The 19,089-nt window shown below is 40.8% G+C and overlaps 2 protein-coding genes across 4 annotated transcripts; one reads left to right on the top strand and one right to left on the bottom strand.

The window, feature by feature from the left end:
• The first annotated feature begins 193 nt into the window (after positions 1-193).
• LOC103156853 (potassium voltage-gated channel subfamily V member 2) lies at positions 194-9,626 on the top strand. Its single transcript, XM_007579045.2, has 9 exons — positions 194-1,916; positions 2,890-3,027; positions 3,889-4,067; positions 4,633-4,804; positions 6,812-7,003; positions 7,077-7,331; positions 8,046-8,162; positions 8,239-8,364; positions 9,112-9,626. Exons 1-9 carry the CDS (start codon positions 1,779-1,781, stop codon positions 9,409-9,411), a joined length of 1,617 nt encoding a protein of 538 aa, XP_007579107.1. The 5' UTR covers positions 194-1,778; the 3' UTR covers positions 9,412-9,626.
• A 911-nt stretch (positions 9,627-10,537) lies between these two features.
• On the bottom strand, positions 10,538-19,037 carry pum3 (pumilio RNA-binding family member 3). 3 transcript variants are annotated; one of them, XM_016664691.1, is made up of 18 exons: positions 18,957-19,037; positions 18,000-18,100; positions 17,775-17,935; positions 17,523-17,697; positions 17,365-17,440; positions 16,858-16,951; positions 16,712-16,778; positions 16,383-16,557; positions 16,188-16,291; positions 16,020-16,098; positions 15,586-15,684; positions 15,169-15,222; positions 14,981-15,061; positions 14,617-14,759; positions 13,523-13,745; positions 12,783-12,870; positions 12,582-12,672; positions 10,538-11,026 (listed from the first exon to the last, which is right to left on the bottom strand). In XM_016664691.1, exons 2-18 carry the CDS (start codon positions 18,074-18,076, stop codon positions 10,897-10,899), a joined length of 1,917 nt encoding a protein of 638 aa, XP_016520177.1. In that variant the 5' UTR covers positions 18,077-18,100; positions 18,957-19,037; the 3' UTR covers positions 10,538-10,896. The 3 variants fall into 3 exon arrangements, with proteins under 3 accessions (XP_016520177.1, XP_007579105.1, XP_016520178.1); XM_007579043.2 differs by having other exon boundaries at positions 17,775-17,933; positions 18,004-18,100; XM_016664692.1 differs by having other exon boundaries at positions 18,000-18,128; positions 18,957-19,018.
• Positions 19,038-19,089: the final 52 nt, after the last annotated feature.

Genomic DNA, 19,089 nt, shown 5'->3' with positions numbered 1-19,089 from the left:
TAAGAGAGATTAAAAACTCTTAACATGAAATGTAATGGAGCAGTTCTAATAAAAGTAAAAAAAATTGCTGCTCTTTATAACAAATTATGAAAAAGAAACATATTAGAAATATTATTTTGAAGCAATCTCTAATTTATAACTTTGCCAAATACATATAGTCTAAAAAACCTTTTAGGTAAAGAGGAAAACTGTTGTATGGAGGGCTAAACATGCCTTTATCAAGATATGGAAATTGCCATTCACATCATAATATGTAGATCTAACCAAATCATAACTAGATTAGCTTGCAAAGCTAGCTAACATCTTGTTTTCCACATATGAAAATTGTAATCTTTTGATTAAAACACATAGTGTCCTGGTCCTGGATGACTCTAGAACAAGGAAAAATTACGGACAACAGGGACAGCACAGTTAAATGTTTTATTGAACAGAAAAAAAGTTTTCAATTATATTTTCTGCACGGACATCAAATCGGCACCGGATCATCACTGGAAGACAGGGAGATGATTAATGGATGTGATAAGATAACTGCACAGGAGGGAGTCTGGATCTTAGTTTATGGAGCAGAGGAGGCGATCAGGTGGGATGCAGAGCATCCACAGATCCGGTGGTTGGCTGCTGGACTGGGTGAATAGTGACCGGTTTGCTTTCTAGGTTGCTTGACTGGAGGAGATGGATGGTTGGTGGGTGGACAGGCAGGAGAGGAGCCACAGGTGCTCTGAACGAGAGACAGATGCTGAGGGAGGAAATCCACAGGACCGGAGAATCGGCGTGGAAGCTGAGCGCTCAGGACCTATGAGGAAGGATGAGATCGAAGGTAAGCGAGACCATAAAGTGTCTGTGATAGCACAGCATCCGCAGTAGAACCAGGAGTAGTAAACCATCTGGTGTCTGTCTCTGGGAATCCAGTCCTCTGAGCTCCTTGATGAGCGAAATGCATGTCACCTGGAAGCAGCACCTGCCCATCACACCCTGCAGAGGAGGAAGAGGAGAGCAGACATCCCACCAACACCAAGCTGTCTGTGGATATGACACGTATACTTTTACTCAGTTTTATCTGCTATGATGAGCATAAGAGAAATAAAAAGATAAGACAATAAAGATGTAAGAGAATATAGTCAATATTACAAGAATAAAATGAAAATAAAGAAATAAAACTATGAGAATAATTTAAAATAATACGAGAATAGTCATATGAAAATAAAGTGATATTATGAATGATGATAATAGTTGTACCATTTTGAATATAATATAAGAATAATGAGAGAAAAGTCACACAACTTTATTCTTGTATTATTTGAACTTTGAGTTTTCATTATGCTAAGATTCTATTCTCATAATTTTGACTTCATTTTATTTTTATTTTATTTTCTAGTACTCTGTAATCGGAAACATTTAAATAACTATGTAAGTTTTTTTTATTATATTCTGTATTTTAGGACTCTTTTGTAGCTCCATAGAAACTATTTAAAAAAAACAAATTTGAACCTTCAGCTCATACCAGCACATTTTCTCCACTCGTGCATAATGACGCCTATAAAGTGTTTAAAGATTTAAGTGTTTAGCTCATGATCTCTGCAAATCCAGCAGATTTGTGATGACATGGTGGGATGAGAGAGAAACGGAGGGAAGAGGATGACAGCATTTAAAACTTTAAGCACCAGATCATCTCAGTCGACCTCTTCTCTCTTAGAGAGGAAATGATTTCAGACCAGGATGTTTCTGTTGGTCTGGTTTACTGGATGTTTGTAGGAATGCGTCCGCTCTGAGCGATCAGCATGTTGAACCACCTCAGGGCTCGGAGCAGGAGTCTGTTCTGCAGCTACAAGCCCGGCGGACAGATCCACCAGGTCCAGGAACCGATCGATCACCTGGACCTGATCAGCTCCTTCATCAAGCCATGGAACTCCATGCAGGTCAGATCACTTCATTTAGGATTTAACTGCTGATTTGGTTTTTCTCTTTTCTAAAGCAGGAAAAGCAAAACCTTACATTGGATGTCAAAATTCTTCAAAAGTTTGTTAAATTTTCAGGTTTTTGTTTCTCAATTAGACTGAAAACAAATTTTTTGGTTAGATTTACTGTTGTGGTGATTAGTTTTGTTCTTTAAACTTCATTAATTTTAAGCTTTTAATTGCAGAAAAGCATTATGCTTTTCAAAATGTTAACTTTTTGCTCACAATTTCTTAGTTTAAAAAGTCTGATTTTTTTCTTCAGTTTCCCTGATTCTCTCCCGTATTTTTGATTTATTTAAATGTTTGTTTTTATTTTTTCTCATGTTTTGGGGACTCATAACATTGGTATTTTTGAGAGATATTTTACAGTCAAGCGAGATAAAGATCAACCTGCAGCTGTTTTATTTGTGGTGGAGTTTCTCTTCCTTCCTCAGTATGACACTGCCACCACCATGCCGGAGAGCTAAGGCAGTGCTGTTATGTTTGAAAGAACTACCTCAACCCGTTCATCCTTTATTCTCATTTGACCACAAAACCCAGAACATATTTGGCTTCCTAGCAGCAATGACCTAGTATCAATAAGTGAAGGTAGAGCTTATTAATCGTGATTAATAGACAAATGAAATAATCGTCATTGTTAACTGGAGAATACAGACTCAAAAAGGCCAGACTCGTCCTTTGCTACAGAGAATGTGCCCCTAGAATAAACGGTTACTCGTCAGACTAATCATTTATTCATCAGGCTAATTGATTAATCACCAGACAAATCAATTAATCGACAGAATAATCTGATACCATTCAGTCCTTTACTTGCTGGTATTTAAGTGTTTGTCTAACCTGTGTTGTTTCCTCCAGCTCATTGGGTTTATTCATGATTCTGTAAGGCTGAACTGCAGTTTTGTTTCATTCTTGTCGAATGTTTCCTCTTATGCAGGACCTGAGCAGAGACATCTACGACCTTTATGCCGAGTACGAGCGCGAAGAGGTGGAGGACCGGCTGCCGGTGTCGCCGTCTCGCGTCCTGATGTCTCCAACCAAACACCTGACCCTCAACATCAACGTTGGAGGAACGGTACTAGAAAACCCTGCAGGAACGCTGCTCACCTGGTTTCTACTTAAAAAACTGAACAAACTATTAATGATGTCAATTTTATTGTTATAACAATAATAGCAACACGTGTTGTTTTTATGTGAAGGCTTACTACTATAATTAATGATATATTAACAGTAATAATTTTATTATAGTTATTGTTGTAAAAATAATACAAAACAGCAAAAACAGTCAAAGTCAGATAAAAAATTAAATAAGAAAAATAAAGTAATAAATAAAACATTATTGCAAACTAGATTGAAAGATTAACATATTTAAAATCAAAGTAATAAAATATTGTATTGCATCACTTTTTATTATTGTTACATACATTCATTCTATTTATATGGTAACTGATAAAATTGCATTCTGACCAGATTTTTTTTTTTCTTTGATTTATCTTTTTAAATCTACTTTCTTAAAGATTTTATTGGCTCTAGTGGCCTTTATTTGATAGTTAATTGACAGGAAGGTGGGTAATGAGAGAAGGGGGAAGACATGTAGCAAAGGTCACCAAGGCCGGAAATCAAACCTGCGACAGCTGCATCAAGGACTAAGGCCTCCATATGTGGGTTGTTATTAACCCCTGCACCACCACAGGACACCCCAAATTTACTTTCACTTTTAATGTTAATGTATAACTTTTATTTTCTCAATTCTTTGCATAATCAATATTTTATTTTTTTTGCACTTTTGTTATCCCGTACTTGCCAATTGAATTACAGACTTCTACCAGTGGAAATTGCAGTTGTGTGGTTCAAAATACTTTGATTTAGTGTTTGTGACTCAGAAAAGCTCGGTTGCTCCAACGTTTTCATGAACTTTTTAAACTTTTTCTCCCAGATTTACCTCCTTCCGTACAGATTAGCCGCTCGCTACCCAAAGACCCGGATCGGCCGTTTGGCCACGTACACGGACCACAGCAAGAAGCTGGACCTCTGTGACGATTACATCGTCCAGAGCAACGAGTTCTTCTTTGATCGAGACCCAAAAGTTTTCCACAACATCTTCAACTTCTACAGGTCAGATGAAAGACAAAGCGCTTGTTATAGATCTACGCTTAACAGAAATGGATAAAGTATCAAAAATTATACTCAAGTAAGATTAGCACTACTTAAACATGTTATTACTCTAGTAAAAGTAAAAAGTATCCAACTAAAAAATCACTCAAGTAAGAGTAAAAACGTATTTGGTAAAAAGTCGAATTATTTTAAAATTACATCATCAGATGGACCAAAATATAAAGTTTAGTGAAATTTTAGGTATTTTAAGGATCAAAATGGAAATAATTTATATAGTTTAAAAAAAATCAGGCAAAATAATATTTTTCCAAATCATTTTCTTAAAACTTAAGAAACTTTAACACAAACTGCAGGTGTGTGTCTGTTTCTGGTGAATTTTTGGTTTTCATTCAGTGGGTAAAAAATCCAGAAATTTTATTCCAGTAAGAGCAGAGATACTTCATAACATTACTCAAAGTAGTAAAAATACTCCTAATGTACATTTTTTCAAAAGTTACTCATCCAAACATAATAGAGTAACTAGTTACTACACAGCTCTGACAGTCGGTTCTCACCGGTCCAACAGAACCGGAGTGCTGTGCATTAAGGAGGAGTTGTGTCCGCATCACTTCCTGGAGGAGATCCACTACTGGGGCGTGAGGATCAAATACACACATCGCTGCTGCCGCATCTCGTTTGAGGAGCGGCAGGACGAGCTGAACGAGCAGCTGAAGGTCCAGAAGGAGCTGTTGGCCGAGGTGGGTCCAACAGAACCTCCTCGAACTGCAACAACCTGCAGCAGCTGCACTGCAAAAACACAAAGCCGAAACTAGACCAACAATTCTTGGTCTAGTTTCGAACGCAAATATCTTAGTTCACCTGAAATATGACAAAACTTTTAAGCAGGAAATAGGATCTTGTTTTGAGCCAATAATTCCTTAGCATTAATGAAAAATTACTGGTTCAAATGAGCCGCTTCAAAAACCTTTCAAATGTAATGTCACAAATCAGAAGGCACTGCTCTGTTACCTAGCAACCCCAACTAAGTCCAGCATGTTACCTAGCAACCCCAGCTAAGTCCAGCATGTTACCTAGCAACCCCAACTAAGTTCAGCATGTTACCTAGCAACCCCAACTAAGCCCAGCATGTTACCTAGCAACCCCAACTAAGTTCAGCATGTTACCTAGCAACCCCAACTAAGTCCAGTATGTTACATAGCAACCCCAACTAACCCAGCCAGTTTTAACTTTGTATGCTTTGTATATTGGCAAGAAAAATTTGCTTTTTAAAGTCAATAATTCCCTAAACTTGATAAAAAAGTTCTAGTTCACAGCAGACAGATGTGACCCATTTCATGCAGATCTGAACGGTCCAATTCTGATCTTTCCACCTTTGTGCCACTTCCTTCTGTGGAACAAAATTATACCCGCTAAATTTAGTTAGCAGATAACTGAACGGTCATGTCGTATTTTATCCAACTTTTACTTCAGTGACGTAAAACATGCGTCATAGTTCTGCAGGAGAAGCCAGACGAGGTAAATTCAGACATAAACCATGGCTAAAGCTAGCTGACGTTAGCATTAGCAGTGTTTTCTTTTTATCTGCTTCCTTTACCGTTATTACTCTACTTTCCAGTGTTCACATAGAAGTCTGATGGTGGTTGTTTAGTTATTAGCATGAACAACCAGGCAAAAAATATTGGATTTTAGCAAACAATAACGTTGGAGTTTGTTGCTTCAGGTTAGATTTAAATAATTGTAGGATTTGGCAAAGATTAGGGGATGTTTAATGTGTAAAACACTTTAATTAAGAGAGGAAGTGTCACTTTGTCATTATCATCAACAGCAGGAAACCTTAAAGAGCAGTAAAACCAGAGTATGAATAGAATAATGTTCCAGTTATTCATCTTTATTGTTGCTGGTGATTTTTTTTCCACCTGAGGTTTTAAGTCAGTAATCTGCTGCCTGACCCCGAGTCTATCTGACCCACATGATGCCGTCGTCTTGACAGATGGGCAGCAGAGTAATCTGCTTCTTGGCCCAGATTCAGGCAGATGTTTCCCTCACTGACGCCATCGCTTTGTTTCCCCAGCAGCATTAAAGCACAAAGAAAAGAAAGATAACCAGAAGAAACACAAACAGCAGATTTTATTCAGTTCTTTCATTAAGGAAAAAAACTGTTAAATCATAATTTAACTGGGTTTAAACTGTAATTTTATAAATCAAATTAATCAAACTCAGACCTGATCATTATCTGATAAAAGTATCTGAGTTTTGATTTTTACATTTTAAATGTCCAACAGAATCAGCTTTGGTACGTTAGCTTGTTTAAACACAACTAAATATTTTACAGTGTTTGATCTGAATGTGTGAAATGTTGAGATAAAAATCAATTTTCTATGATCTTCTGAGGCTGAAAGCGATGGATGGATGGATGGATGGATGGATGGATGGATGGATGGACGGATGGATGGTTGGATGGACGGATGGTTGGATGAACGATTGGATGGATGAACAGTTGGATGAACGGTTGGATGGATGAACGATTGGATGGATGAACGGTTGGATGGATGAACAGTTGGATGAACGGTTGGATGGATGAACGATTGGATGGATGGACGGATGGATGGATGGTTGGATGGACGGATGGTTGGATGAACGGTTGGATGGATGAACGGTTGGATGGATGAATATTTAGATGAACAGTTGGATGAACGGTTGGATGAAGGGTTGGATCCTGACAGAGTAAGTCTCTCCGCCCTCAGCTGGAGCTGGAGGAAAGCGACTCCATGTTTGATCACATGACCTTTGGCCCGACCCGGAAGAAGATCTGGAACCTGACGGAGAAACCGTTTTCCTCCATCACCGCCAAGCTGATGGGCGTGGCCTCCTCCTTCTTCGTGCTGGTCTCCCTGGTTGCCATGACGCTCAACACCGTGGACGAGATGCAGTACAAGGTTCGGTATTTAAACCCAGAGGGAAACGGTTCTGGACCGGTCCCGTCTCACCTGCGGTTCTGACCCGCTGCAGACGCCGTCGGGCCAGCCCAGCGGACGGTTCTACGGCGAGGGCATCGAGACGCTCTGCATAGCCTTCTTCACCCTGGAGTACCTGCTGCGGCTGGTCTCCACGCCGGACCTGAAGAGCTTCATGCGCAGCGTCCTGAACACGGTGGACCTGATCGCCATCCTGCCGCACTACCTGCAGATGCTGCTGGAGTGCTTCGAGGACGAGGACGTCCACCGCCACGCCGGGGACATCGAGACCGTCGCACGCGTCGGCAAGGTAACACCACAGCACTCCACACTGCATGCTAATCCGCTAATAGCTGAGCTAATTGTCTTTTAGCACTTTAGCTAACTTTGAAAATATTTAGCGCACTTAGCTTCCCTTCATGCTAAAGCGCTAATTTACTTGTCTGTTTTGTAAACTTCCAGCTACACAAAGTTTGATATAAGATGTAATTTTAATTGAAGTTAGCGCTTTAGCAATGGATTCCGGTCTTTACTGTGTTGGTATAGCGTTTTAACATTTGATTAAATAACATGTTGGTCCACTATATACCATACTGGTTTAGGGATTTAGCTTTAGAATTTAATAAATACAATTTTGGTGAAGCAATTTAGCATTAGATTCAGCTGAGTATCATGTTGGAGTAGCGTTCTATGTGAGCTTCAGCTAACTACCATATTGGTGTACCGCTTTAACATTAGCTTCAACTAAATACGTATGATGTTGGTGTAGTGATTTAGTGTTAGGTTCCACTAAATTATGTGTTGGTGTTGCGTTTTGATGTCAGTTTCAGCTAAATACTAAATGTAGCATTTAGCATTAGCTTCCGATAAATGTTGTGTTGACGTGTCGCGTTAGCATTAGTGGAACTATTGTTTATGATTAGCGCATTAGGCTTGATTAAGCTAACCTTTTAGTTAGCGGTGTCCTCCGCCGATGCTCCAGGGTTTTTTGAATTGTGGATCTTCTGTGTGTTTTTCCTCCAAGGTGGGTCAGGTTCTGAGGATCATGCGTCTGATGAGAATCTTCAGGATCCTGAAGCTGGCCCGTCACTCCACTGGGTTAAGAGCGTTTGGGTTTACGCTGAGGCAGTGCTACCAGCAGGTCCGGATCCCAACGGTGTGAGGACCAGACCTGGTTTGGTTGATGTTGGTGATTCACGTCCTTCTTGTCGCTGCAGGTGGGCTGTCTGCTGCTCTTCATCGCCATGGGGATCTTCATGTTCTCCGCCATGGTGTACAGCGTGGAGCACGACGTCTACAACACCAACTTTACCTCCATGCCTCACGCCTGGTGGTGGGCCGCGGTGAGTCCACTCTACAAGGCTTTGACTAGACCATTAGATCGCAGTCACCGGCTGGATCAGAGGAGGCTTTACTTCCAGGTTCTTCTTACTGTAGGAAGAAGGAAAGTAGGACATTTACAAGGCGTGAAGGAATCAGGAGACAAAGAAGGAAAGGACACTAGGAAGAAAGGAATGAGATAAGGAGGGAAAAACACTTGCAAGGAATGAAGGAAGGAAACCAGGATGAGAGGAAGGAAGAAACAAGGAAAGAAAGGAAGACACTAGCAAGAAAAGAATAAGAGGGAAGGAAATAAATGAAGGACACTTGCAAGGAATAAAAGAACGAAGGAGACAACAAAGGAAGGAGCAAATAAAGAATTAAGGCAAGGTGGAAGGAAGGAATTAGGAGACAAACAAAGAAGTTGTGGAGGAAGGAAGGGAAGGAGAGAAGAGCAAAATTAGATAAGGAAGGAATTCAGGGAAGAATGAAATAAAACATTAGCAAGAAAGGAGCAATACAAGGAAGGACAGATATAATGAAAGAAGGAAGAAAACCGGGAAGAGAGGAGGGAATAAGCAAACGAGACACCAGGAAGAAAGAAAGGACACTAGAGAGGATAAAGGAATCAATGAAACTTTGTTCCCTTAATAAATGAAGTTGTTTAAATAAAACTGTTGATCCAAATATAACAATACATTTATGATAAAATACTTTTCAATAGAGAAATAAAAGTAAAGCAGGGCGTCTCCTCCTGTCTGCTGGTCCAGGTGAGCATCTCCACGGTGGGATACGGCGACATGCTCCCAGAAACCAACCTGGGCCGCGTCTTCGCCTTCGCCTGCATCTCGTTCGGCGTCATCCTGAACGGCATGCCCATCTCCATCCTCTACAACAAGTTCTCCGACTACTACACCAAGCTCAAGTCCCACGAGTTCGCCATGGTCAGCAGGGCGCGGGGGAAGGTCCGCTTCATCAAGAGGGCCGCCAAGCGCTTCGCCGACTGCTGCGACGACGTCGCTCAGCTGAAGCAACATGGAGGGCGGCGGTTGATGGTCGCCAACGACTAAACTCCAAAAACTGAACCTCCATCCATCAGCCTGTCGTTCCCTGGAGAAAACTAACGCACACAAACAACCCAAACACTGTAAATTCAGCTTTGTTGCTGCAACTGCATTGAGCTGGACTGATATGGAGCGCCATTAGAGTCTAAAATTAACAGCAGTAATTTGTATTTTTCAGCCTGTAATAACAGAAAAACATGGTTGGCCATTTTTCAAAGGCATATTGTCACCATGTTATTCGATACTAAATATTTAGTTTGAAGCTAAATGTGTAAACTAAATATTTAAGCTTGCTAACAAAATGGTTAGCTTAAAGCTAAATAATTAGTCTCAAAACAACTAATTAGCTTATAGTTAATATTTAGCATGAAACTATTTAGCTTGATAAGTATTTAGTTCAAAGAAAGAATAATTAGTTAGCAATCAAAATATTTTCTTTGAAGCTAAGAATTGAGTATGAAGCTAAATATTTAGTTTGAAGCTCTGGTTTTTATGAATTAATGCTTAATATGGTCAAATGATGACTTAAAGGATGAACCAGGACTAAATGGCTTAGTAACCCAAAATATTGCTGATAATTTTTGACTGTGCAACTTTACAAATGCTCCACAATTCTTGAGGAGTTTTTGGACTTTTCCACCTGGATGTTGGAAATGTTTTGACAAGACTACATTTCTGTTTGGGTCAGACAAAAGCAATACCTGACACATTCTAGAAAAAACTTTTGATGTAGCATATTAGCTAATAATTCTCCGTTTTTCTGTATTTAAATGAAAGTAACGTGAAATTATAAACAGATAGAAAATATTACTTTTCTACAAAACTTTTGTCCTTTTCATTGTTTTAAAGAAACTTCACTGTGAATTTGTGGCACACATTTCTGCATTTACAAATAGAACCTGCCAAAAAAATAAAGACCAAATGGAGGAAGTAAATTCAAAACAGTGCCATAAATTTTAGTTTTTAATATCTCCAGTTAGTGGTATATTTGTTTCGCCCTCAGAAACTAACATTTTTACACAAGCAGGTGTAAATGTTGGAAGCTTTTTGAGATGTACAACAATATTTAAATCAACATTAATAATAATAATAATAATAATAATAATAATAATAGCACTCTGAACACAAAATATCTAAATTTTTATTTTATTTTCAGTTAACATTTATCACTATCGCACCAAAAAAAGAAAAAGTGACTGAACCAGTCCACAAACGGGTGTGTGCTGACTGGGCAGTGTTGGTGTTGTCATTGAAGGGTTCGGGTTTCATGCTCCACTTTGATGAACCCACATGAATTTGTGTCATTTTTGTACGGCACATCCTTTAAATTAATGAACCGGATCAGGATTAACGGCTGAAATCTCCAAAACGTCCCCGACTTTGTCCACTTCTCACGTCGTCCTCCATGTCTTGGACGTTTTATGGTCCAAACGAAGCAACGTTTCAACATCTGCAGTCCATTTATAATTATAAAAACCTGAAGAAATCCATCTACTTGTTCAGGTTTTGCAGCAGGATTTCGGCTCCTTTATGGTCGTTGATTCTCTGGAGCTCAGGGATGATGGCTGTCAGCGCCGCCTTCACCTCAGCAGCCACAGACGAGTCACAGCTGTTCAGGAGGCTGCAGAAACAAAACAAACATCAACACAAAACTCCTGCAACACCTTACAAAGTCCTAAATTACGAACCTTAGGAGCACTACTCATTTCAGCTGTTTGTGAGCATAAAGTTTGTTCTGATGGTGTCGACACATTCCAGATGTTCTCCATAATCACATCAGTATGTTTTGCGTTTTAACTCTTCGTGTAATCGAACTCTTGGGTACAACAGGTTGGAAAAATGTGAGGCTCACTTGTCAGGTGACAGTTGTGAGGAACTTACTGAAGCTGATTTTTTTTTCTTTTTATAAAGCATATGCAGATGGATTATTCAACAATGAAACCACTTGAAACTGGTTATTTAGTACATTTTAATGCTTGAATTAACATCAAATTGTACAGAAAATAAAATATTTCTTCTGTTTTTGTTGTCAATGAGATTTAAAATTAATTAGCAATTATTAAGCTTAACATTGCACACACGATTAGTGTAAATTTTGATATGATGTTAAAAGGCGACACCAGGCACTTAAGGAATAAAGCAGACTTTTAATCTGTGGTATGTATTTTCTTAAAGCTGCAAAACAAAAAATATTGAGGTCTCTATTGTAAATGAGCTGTTGTAACAAGCTGTATAAATAAAAGGTAAAAATAAAATACAGCAAAATCCCTTCACTGCACAGTCCAATGAACTCCTAACATCTTTTTTGCAACATGAAGTCAAAGCTACAAGTTGAATTTCAACAGTCATTGGTTTTCATCCCACAGTGTTTCTGTCCCAAGAAACAAAGAATATTCCATTAGTGTTGATGTAAATAATTGATCTATGGATATTATTTTTTATAATCTAAAGTAATCCTTTGATCCAAAGTTACATGATCAATATACATGCACAGGATTTATTTATTCTACTATAATTAAATTTGACAGTCACTCATTTTCATTCTTTCGTTGCCGAGTGTCGCTAAAAAGCATCAAACCTCAAATTAGACATAACTTTCAGAATTTTGATAATGTGTGGAAGACATTAGTAAACCAAAATATATCATTTTTATTTGCACAACTTAGTTCAGGTTTAATATTATTTTAGTAATAATATTAATATCATTTTAGTTTATTAGCTAAAATCCATTAACCACAAGCAGTTCACCCTCTGACCACTAGATGGTATCAAAGCACTTTTAATAGTGTGTGCTAGCATGAGAGGCTGATTTATCAACCGTCTCACAACAAAAGAAACATGAAGCTAATTAGCATCACCAGTCCATAAAAGATAAAATCACTTTATATGCTGATGATATTTAGACACTCCACTGTAGCAGATGAACCTGAGAGAGCATCTGCAGGGACTGGTTGCCATGGTAACCCACTAACAACTTCACCTGACCAGCTCGTTTAGCTTAAATCCCAGGTGGTTTTCTTTTTTTGTTTGTTTTTTTTTTAGGTTTAAGGTGTTAAAGCTAAAATGTGTCAAAATGTAAATAAGTCAGATTTAAAAAGCCTGAAAAAACATAAAAACTAATTTTACAGACGGATGTTAAATCAGAGTGAACCAGCAGAGCTGAGCATGAAGCTGACCTGCAGAGCACCATGGCTCCCCGGTTGACCTTCACCCAGCTCTTCATCGTCTCCGTCCCCACCGTGTCCACCAGGATCCTGCTGAAGCGCTCTGTGGGGACAGAGACGTCAGAGAGGACAGAGACATCAGAGAGGACAGAGACATCAGAGAGGACAGAGACATCAGAGAGGACAGAGACAGAGACGTCCTGCTGGTCTCACCCTCCCTGCCGTCCTCGGCCAGCATGGCGTCCTGCTCGATGAGCCACTTCAGCACCAGGTGTCCTGCTGGGTGTTCAGCCATGTGGAGCTGCAGCAACAAAAACAAGAAGCTGTTTGAATCCACATGTTGTTTTTCTAATAGTTTTACCTGATTTGCTGCCCACTGAGAAAGGATTTCATATTTAGAATCAATTTCTTTCCTGTTCATTTTTATGACCTTTTGGACCTTTCAGTTCAGCACAGCTGGTTTTTAACCAACCTTGTCTCCATGGAAACACTGCTTTCAGCACATTTCTGTATAAACATTATAAAGTTCACCAGAGAAACTCTGACATGTTCCATGAAATTATGGGAAATATTTAAATACCAGTCAGGATTTACCTGAAGGAAGGAATAAAGATACTAGGAAGAAAGAAAGGAAGCGTACTAGGAAGGAAGGGAGCAAGGAAGGGACTTCCTGCAGAGGATCAGCTGGATTCAGTTCAAATGTCAAAGATGTTCCTGCTGGAACTGGTTTTACTGGTTTTCATTCGGTGGTATCAGAGTAAATGGGGCTCCATTTATAAACATTTCTCTATTTTTAGGTTTAAGTTGCAGAAATAAAATTAACTTTATTAATTTCCTCCTCAGCGCGACGCAGCACTTTGATCAACCCAATACAGCCTGGAAGTTTCCTCCCATTATGGGATGTCACCGTTGCCATAACAACAGAAAATGGGCCTGAAACCGGTTCCCCTCACCTGTCCCTTGATGCCTCCCGGCACCAGCTCCTGATTGGCCAGCTGGGCCACGGCCGTCATGGCGGGCCGCAGGTCGCCGCACGCCGACGCCAGGATGTCTCTGACGGTGACGCTGGCCGCCTTGTCCGTTACCATGGCGACGGCGTTCAGACGGAGATGATCCAAAAGTGGCGGGGAGGCGGCCTCCAGCAGCTCCCGCCGCCGGATCGCCATGTCCTTTTTACTGAGCAGAACCAGAACAGGCAGAGGTCATTAGAGGTCATTAGAGGTCATTAAAGGTCATTAGAGGTCATTAGAGGTCACTGGACTGGACAGAGTTTTAATGCTTGACTAACACAGAACTCTACTTCCTGTCTGGGAAGGATTAGAGGCTTTTATTGTGGAAGTTTTAGAGTAAATCTGTGAAGCTCAGCAGAAAAGTCCAAACATCTGGAGCCGACCTGCAAACATCCCATAATATTCTCAACACTCATTTATTATGATTTAGTTTAAGATGTGGATATTATCAACATTGATGCTTTTGTGTGTTTATTTTTATTTAAAGAGAAGAGGAAGGAGCTGAGGAAGGAAAGGAAAGAAGGAAACAATGACACAAGGTAGAAAAGGAAGAAAGGAAAGTAAGGATAAAAAGAAGGAAAGCAAATAAGGACAGAAAGGAGGAAAGGAAAAACCACAAGGAAGGAAAAATCCAAGGATGGAAGGAAAGGAAAGAAGGACCCAAAGAAATGAAAGAATCAGGGAAGGAAAGGAAGGAAGGACACAAAGGTGGAACAGAAAGTAAGGTAATTTTATTTATATAGCACTTTTTCAGCAACAAGGCAATTCAAAGTGAAGGAAGAATCCAAGGAAGGACACAGGGAAGGGAGCACTGACAGAAGGAAGGACACAGGAAAGGAAAGGAAGCAAGGATGACAAAAAGGAAGAAGGGCAGAAGGAAGGAAAAAAATGAAGCAAAGGCAGAAGGAATCATGGAGACATTTGGGAACGGACTGGGGTCACGTTGATTTAATCTGACTAAAGTTTCACCCAGATTCATCATATTTTAGAGACCAGTCAGGAGCTTTTATTGTGAAATGAAAGGAAGTGCTGGCTACCTGTGTGCGTTGCCGTCTCCTTGCTCCAGCTGCTTAACGATGTCCGGCAGCATGTGGTTGGGGTTTCTGGGGCTCAGCAGGTACAGCAGAACCTTCTTGCCGTGTTTGTTTCCGAGGACCTCTGGCAGGACGGACAGCAGCTCCTGCAGAGAGCAGAGCAACGATTCAGCTTCCCCCGGAGGAACAAACCCGTTTGGAACGGCTGATTACGGGACAAACGTTTGATACGTAGAAAAAGAGCTAAAAACTGATTTTTACCGTTTACTTTTTTAGCAAACTATTGTTTTGTAAAGTCACATTTAGTTTTGCTTTGTAATCTTATTTTACCAGAATAAAGTGAATCTGAATGTGAACCTGGACGCACCGACAGAACCGCCTGTTTGACCAGCTTGGTGTCGTCCACACAGTCGAATATGGCCAGAAGAACCAGGTGACCAAACTCCCCCTGCAGGACGAAGAGTTCACCATCATCATCATCATGATCATCATCATCACCACCATCATCATCAGCTGATGGTTTGATTCGACTGCCAGCAGCGACGATGAACTCACCGTGGCGAACTTCACCATGTAGGTCTTCATGGTTTTTATAATGACTTTTCTGTCCTGAAAAACAAAGAAAATCCTTTAAAGCTGCAATTTGTAACTGGAGGAGGGACTTAGCGCTGTCAATCAACTCATGTACTTGTTGCTAAATGTGTTCATGGAAAAACAACTCAGCATTGCAGGAAAACAGTTTGTCCACCTTTATCAGTGGCTATGCTAAATAGCATTAGCATTCACAACAGGTTCCGCCTCCCGGCTCTGATTGGTTGTTTCTAGTTAGCGCCCAGGTCCACAGCTGAGTGGTTACCATGGAGATTAAAGGATTTCCCAAACATGCATGAAGTGCAGATACATTGTGAAATCCCAGTAAACACGGACTGTGCCGATGTCAGAACATTAAAGCTGCTGGACATCTGAACCCACCTTCGCTGTGCCGTGCCACAGGCAGTGCATGGCGACCCGGGCGCCGTCGTGAGTGTGAGCCATGTAGACCACAGCCTCCCTGATGGACTCGATCATCTCCTGCTCAGAGTCACAGCAGGCAGAACACATGACAGATGAAATCCAACGTCATGCAAACATCTGACCACACTGGAAACAAGACAAAACTAACGTACAAGTAACTTTTAGCCAAGATGTAGGAGCTTGTTTTAAGTGAATAATTTCTTAAAGGTGATGTATTTGAACAACATTTTTCTTAGTAAATGAGACTTTAGTTGCTTAGTTGTGCTTATTTTCATCCTTTCAGAATAACCTGTTTCACAACCTCTGTCACTTTAAATCCAAATAAACTCACAAGACCTTTATTTACGCTGGAGAATACGTTTATGTTTTTACAGGAAGATGGCGGCGCTCACCGTTCTTTGCTTTTCAGGTGCGAACTGGAAGAAATCCAGAAAGACTTTATGGACCACAGAATGCCTGATGACCTGTTCTCTGTCAGAGACGCAGAAACTGTCAGTCCTGCTCATTTTCTAAATAATAACCAAAACTTAACGTGTTGTTTTTTAGTGCATATGCTTTACTTCTGCGCCAGAGGCACGATGACCTGCTTGGTCTCCTCCAGGATGTTCTCCAGCTTCTCCGGGTTCGCAGCCAACACCGTCTCAAGGGTGTTTCGCTCCAACGACTGGAAAACGAGCGGAGAGGATCGGTTAGCACAGCTGGAGCTCATCGCTGACCGCCAGGAGTGTGTGTGTGTGTGTGTGTGTGTGTGAGACCTTGCAGATGGTGTAGGTGTTCCCGTACAGCTCGCTGGTGATCATCAGCCTCTGAGCGAGGATGGCCTTGTCGTTGTAGGCGTACTCGACGATGCTGGAGGCGGAGGCGTGGCGGAGCATCTTGCGAATGTGACCGCTGAACAACTGGATGATGGCGGCCACCATCTCCTTGTTCCTGAGCGGGAAAGAACCAGGGGAAGAAGAAGAAGTTGGGTTTTTTAAGTCAGCTGGATCCGGCTGGGAAACGGCCGCCCCCTGCTGGCCGTTTCCTCTTCTCAGGTTTAGGGAAACTTGGTTTTCTGCCATCGGAGCGGTCCAATCCGACTCACCCGTACATCAGCAGCTTCTTCACTATGTGTTTCCCGTACGGCGACTTGGACATTTCGAGGATGCTGTCTGCAGAGAGCGGTGGATCGGTTATTTCATTTCATTTTATTTAATTTTAGCGCTGCAGTGGGTCAGAACCGGCGCCTACCTTTCAGCTCCTCAAACACCTCAAATCGCTGCTTCTCGTTCCCGAACTGAATGAAACACTGCAGGACTCGCACCGAGTCGTGGGCGAACGCCATCTGCAGGCAGAGGAGCGCCGTCGCATCAGAACAACGACAGAGAGAGAAATCTGAGTCTGAGCTGCAGCGTCACGCTCGTCCCTCAGGTCGTTGGTTTTCCATATTTGCCATTAGTCACTTGAATTTCAGAATGACAATCATTTTTCAAGATCAAACTAGTTATTGCCACAAAATGTGACCTATTTTCATGACTTAGATGAACTTTGTCGCATCAAATGTTTACAATTTTGGTCATCCTAGTCATAAAACTTTAGAGCAAAAACATATGAAGCAAAATCAGAAGCTGCTGTTTGTGAATCTCAAAAGTCGTCAACTGGAATTTGTGTCACATCGTTTTTGCAGTTATTTTAGTGATTATCTTACATATTTTTTATTTGTTTAGCAGGTTTTTATTGTTTTGTCAAACAACCAACCTGCTTCATCTTCCCTCGGATCAGTCCATGAAGCTCCTTCATCAGCTTCGTCTTCTGCTCTGCGTCACATTTCTTCCTGTTGACCCAAACATCAGCCATCAGTTGGAATCAGGAGGAAACCCAGCTGACCTTTGACCTCCTCTCTGAGAACGCCGTACCTCCGGAGATTCCCCCACACCGCTTTGCAGCGGCTGATGATGTCGAACATCTCCTTCCTCTCCGCCTGCTGCCGGTTGTTCTTCAGCTCTCTCTTCTTCTCCAGTCGCTTCTTCTTCAGCTCTTCTTCTGTGGGCGGCGGCTTCTTGCCGCTCTTCTGCCTCTTCGCCGGCGGACCTGATCGTAGACGCAGACACGACTCAAATGCTGTCGTCCAACAAAAATAAAACACAACAACAAGGATGTAAACTCACCGCCGCCCCCTGCTGGCTGTTTCCTCTTCTCAGTTTTAGAGAAACTTGGTTTTCTGCCATCGTTTGGTTTTCCTGGTTTGCTCTTCTTCTCTGTGTTCTTGTACGGCTTGAAGGGTTTTTTCGCTCCAGGTTTCCCTCCGAATTTGGTTCCAACTGAGTCTGGAATGAGTCGACAAGCTGAAGCCCGAGTGTAAGAGTTTAACTCCTGTTAATTTGACACACGTCTCACCTTTTCCTTTTCCTTTGAATGACGGTTTTCGTCCAGGCTGAGAGGAGAATGGTTTTTGGGGTTTGGCTTCCATGCTGACGTGGGATCCAAGGAAATGCTGAGAGGAAACCAGGAACAAATCTGACCTACAGGTTCATCATGTAAACACAGTTTAACCCAAAGCAACAGCTGACTGAAGGAATGTTTAACCGGTTCGGGTTTAATTAGCCTGTTAGCTTGTTAGCTTAGAGACGGAATCATTCAATCTATTCAATCTGGACCTCAAGAAGAGTTTTGGTTTTAAAGTGTAGAGTTCTTTTAAATAACAAAAACAGGTTCAAATTTTATCTTTTTTTCTGTTCCAACAAATGAAATACTTTTGAAACTTTTAATTTCTAAGGTTTTCAGCTCATATCGACAGTCTTCAGTCAGAGGACTCTTCAGATTTGTTGTAAAACTGACTGCTGCAGGAGATCCTTCCTGCCCAAAACATCACCATTCACAACGACTCTTTAAAATACTTGGATACCATGAATCACTTCAACATTTAATTTCCTTTAGTAATAAAATATTTTTGGATTAAATATTTAAATTAAAGATCCACAACATGCAGAGTTTGTTTCACTTCCTTTGACTTTATTCCCATCGCAGATCGCCTGAACAGAAAATATTTCCCGTTCTAAATCGCTACATCCACAATATACATTTGAATATTTATCAATAAATAACATTAAGTCGTAGAGACAAAAAATTAAATATTGATTTTTGTCGCTGTGTTGTAGCATAAAACTAAGTAACGTCTTTGATTGAGGAATCCATCGGTAAACATCATGACTTTGAATAAAACCGTGTTCTGTAATCACATTATGCTTCTTCTGTCGCTTTCTAACCATCAGTGTAAACATAGAGAATAATTTACAATATATTACAACTGAAAGGAACAAATTATTGAACGTTTTCAAGGAATAACTTACAGTTCAGCTGTACGACACGTTGTTTCAACTTCGTCCCATGCGTCTTGTTGTCGTTCCGGTTTACGACAAAGCCGTAAGTCATCTGTCGTTGTCGTAAAATATGTCTGCCTTCATAGAAAGAGAGTTTAAAGTC

This window comes from Poecilia formosa, unplaced genomic scaffold (genome assembly GCF_000485575.1).
Source record: "Poecilia formosa unplaced genomic scaffold, Poecilia_formosa-5.1.2 Scaffold505, whole genome shotgun sequence".
NCBI classification, from domain to species: Eukaryota; Metazoa; Chordata; class Actinopteri; order Cyprinodontiformes; family Poeciliidae; genus Poecilia; species Poecilia formosa.
The sequence above is the reverse complement of the archived record's forward strand: the minus strand, read 5'-3'. Positions and strand labels throughout refer to the sequence as shown.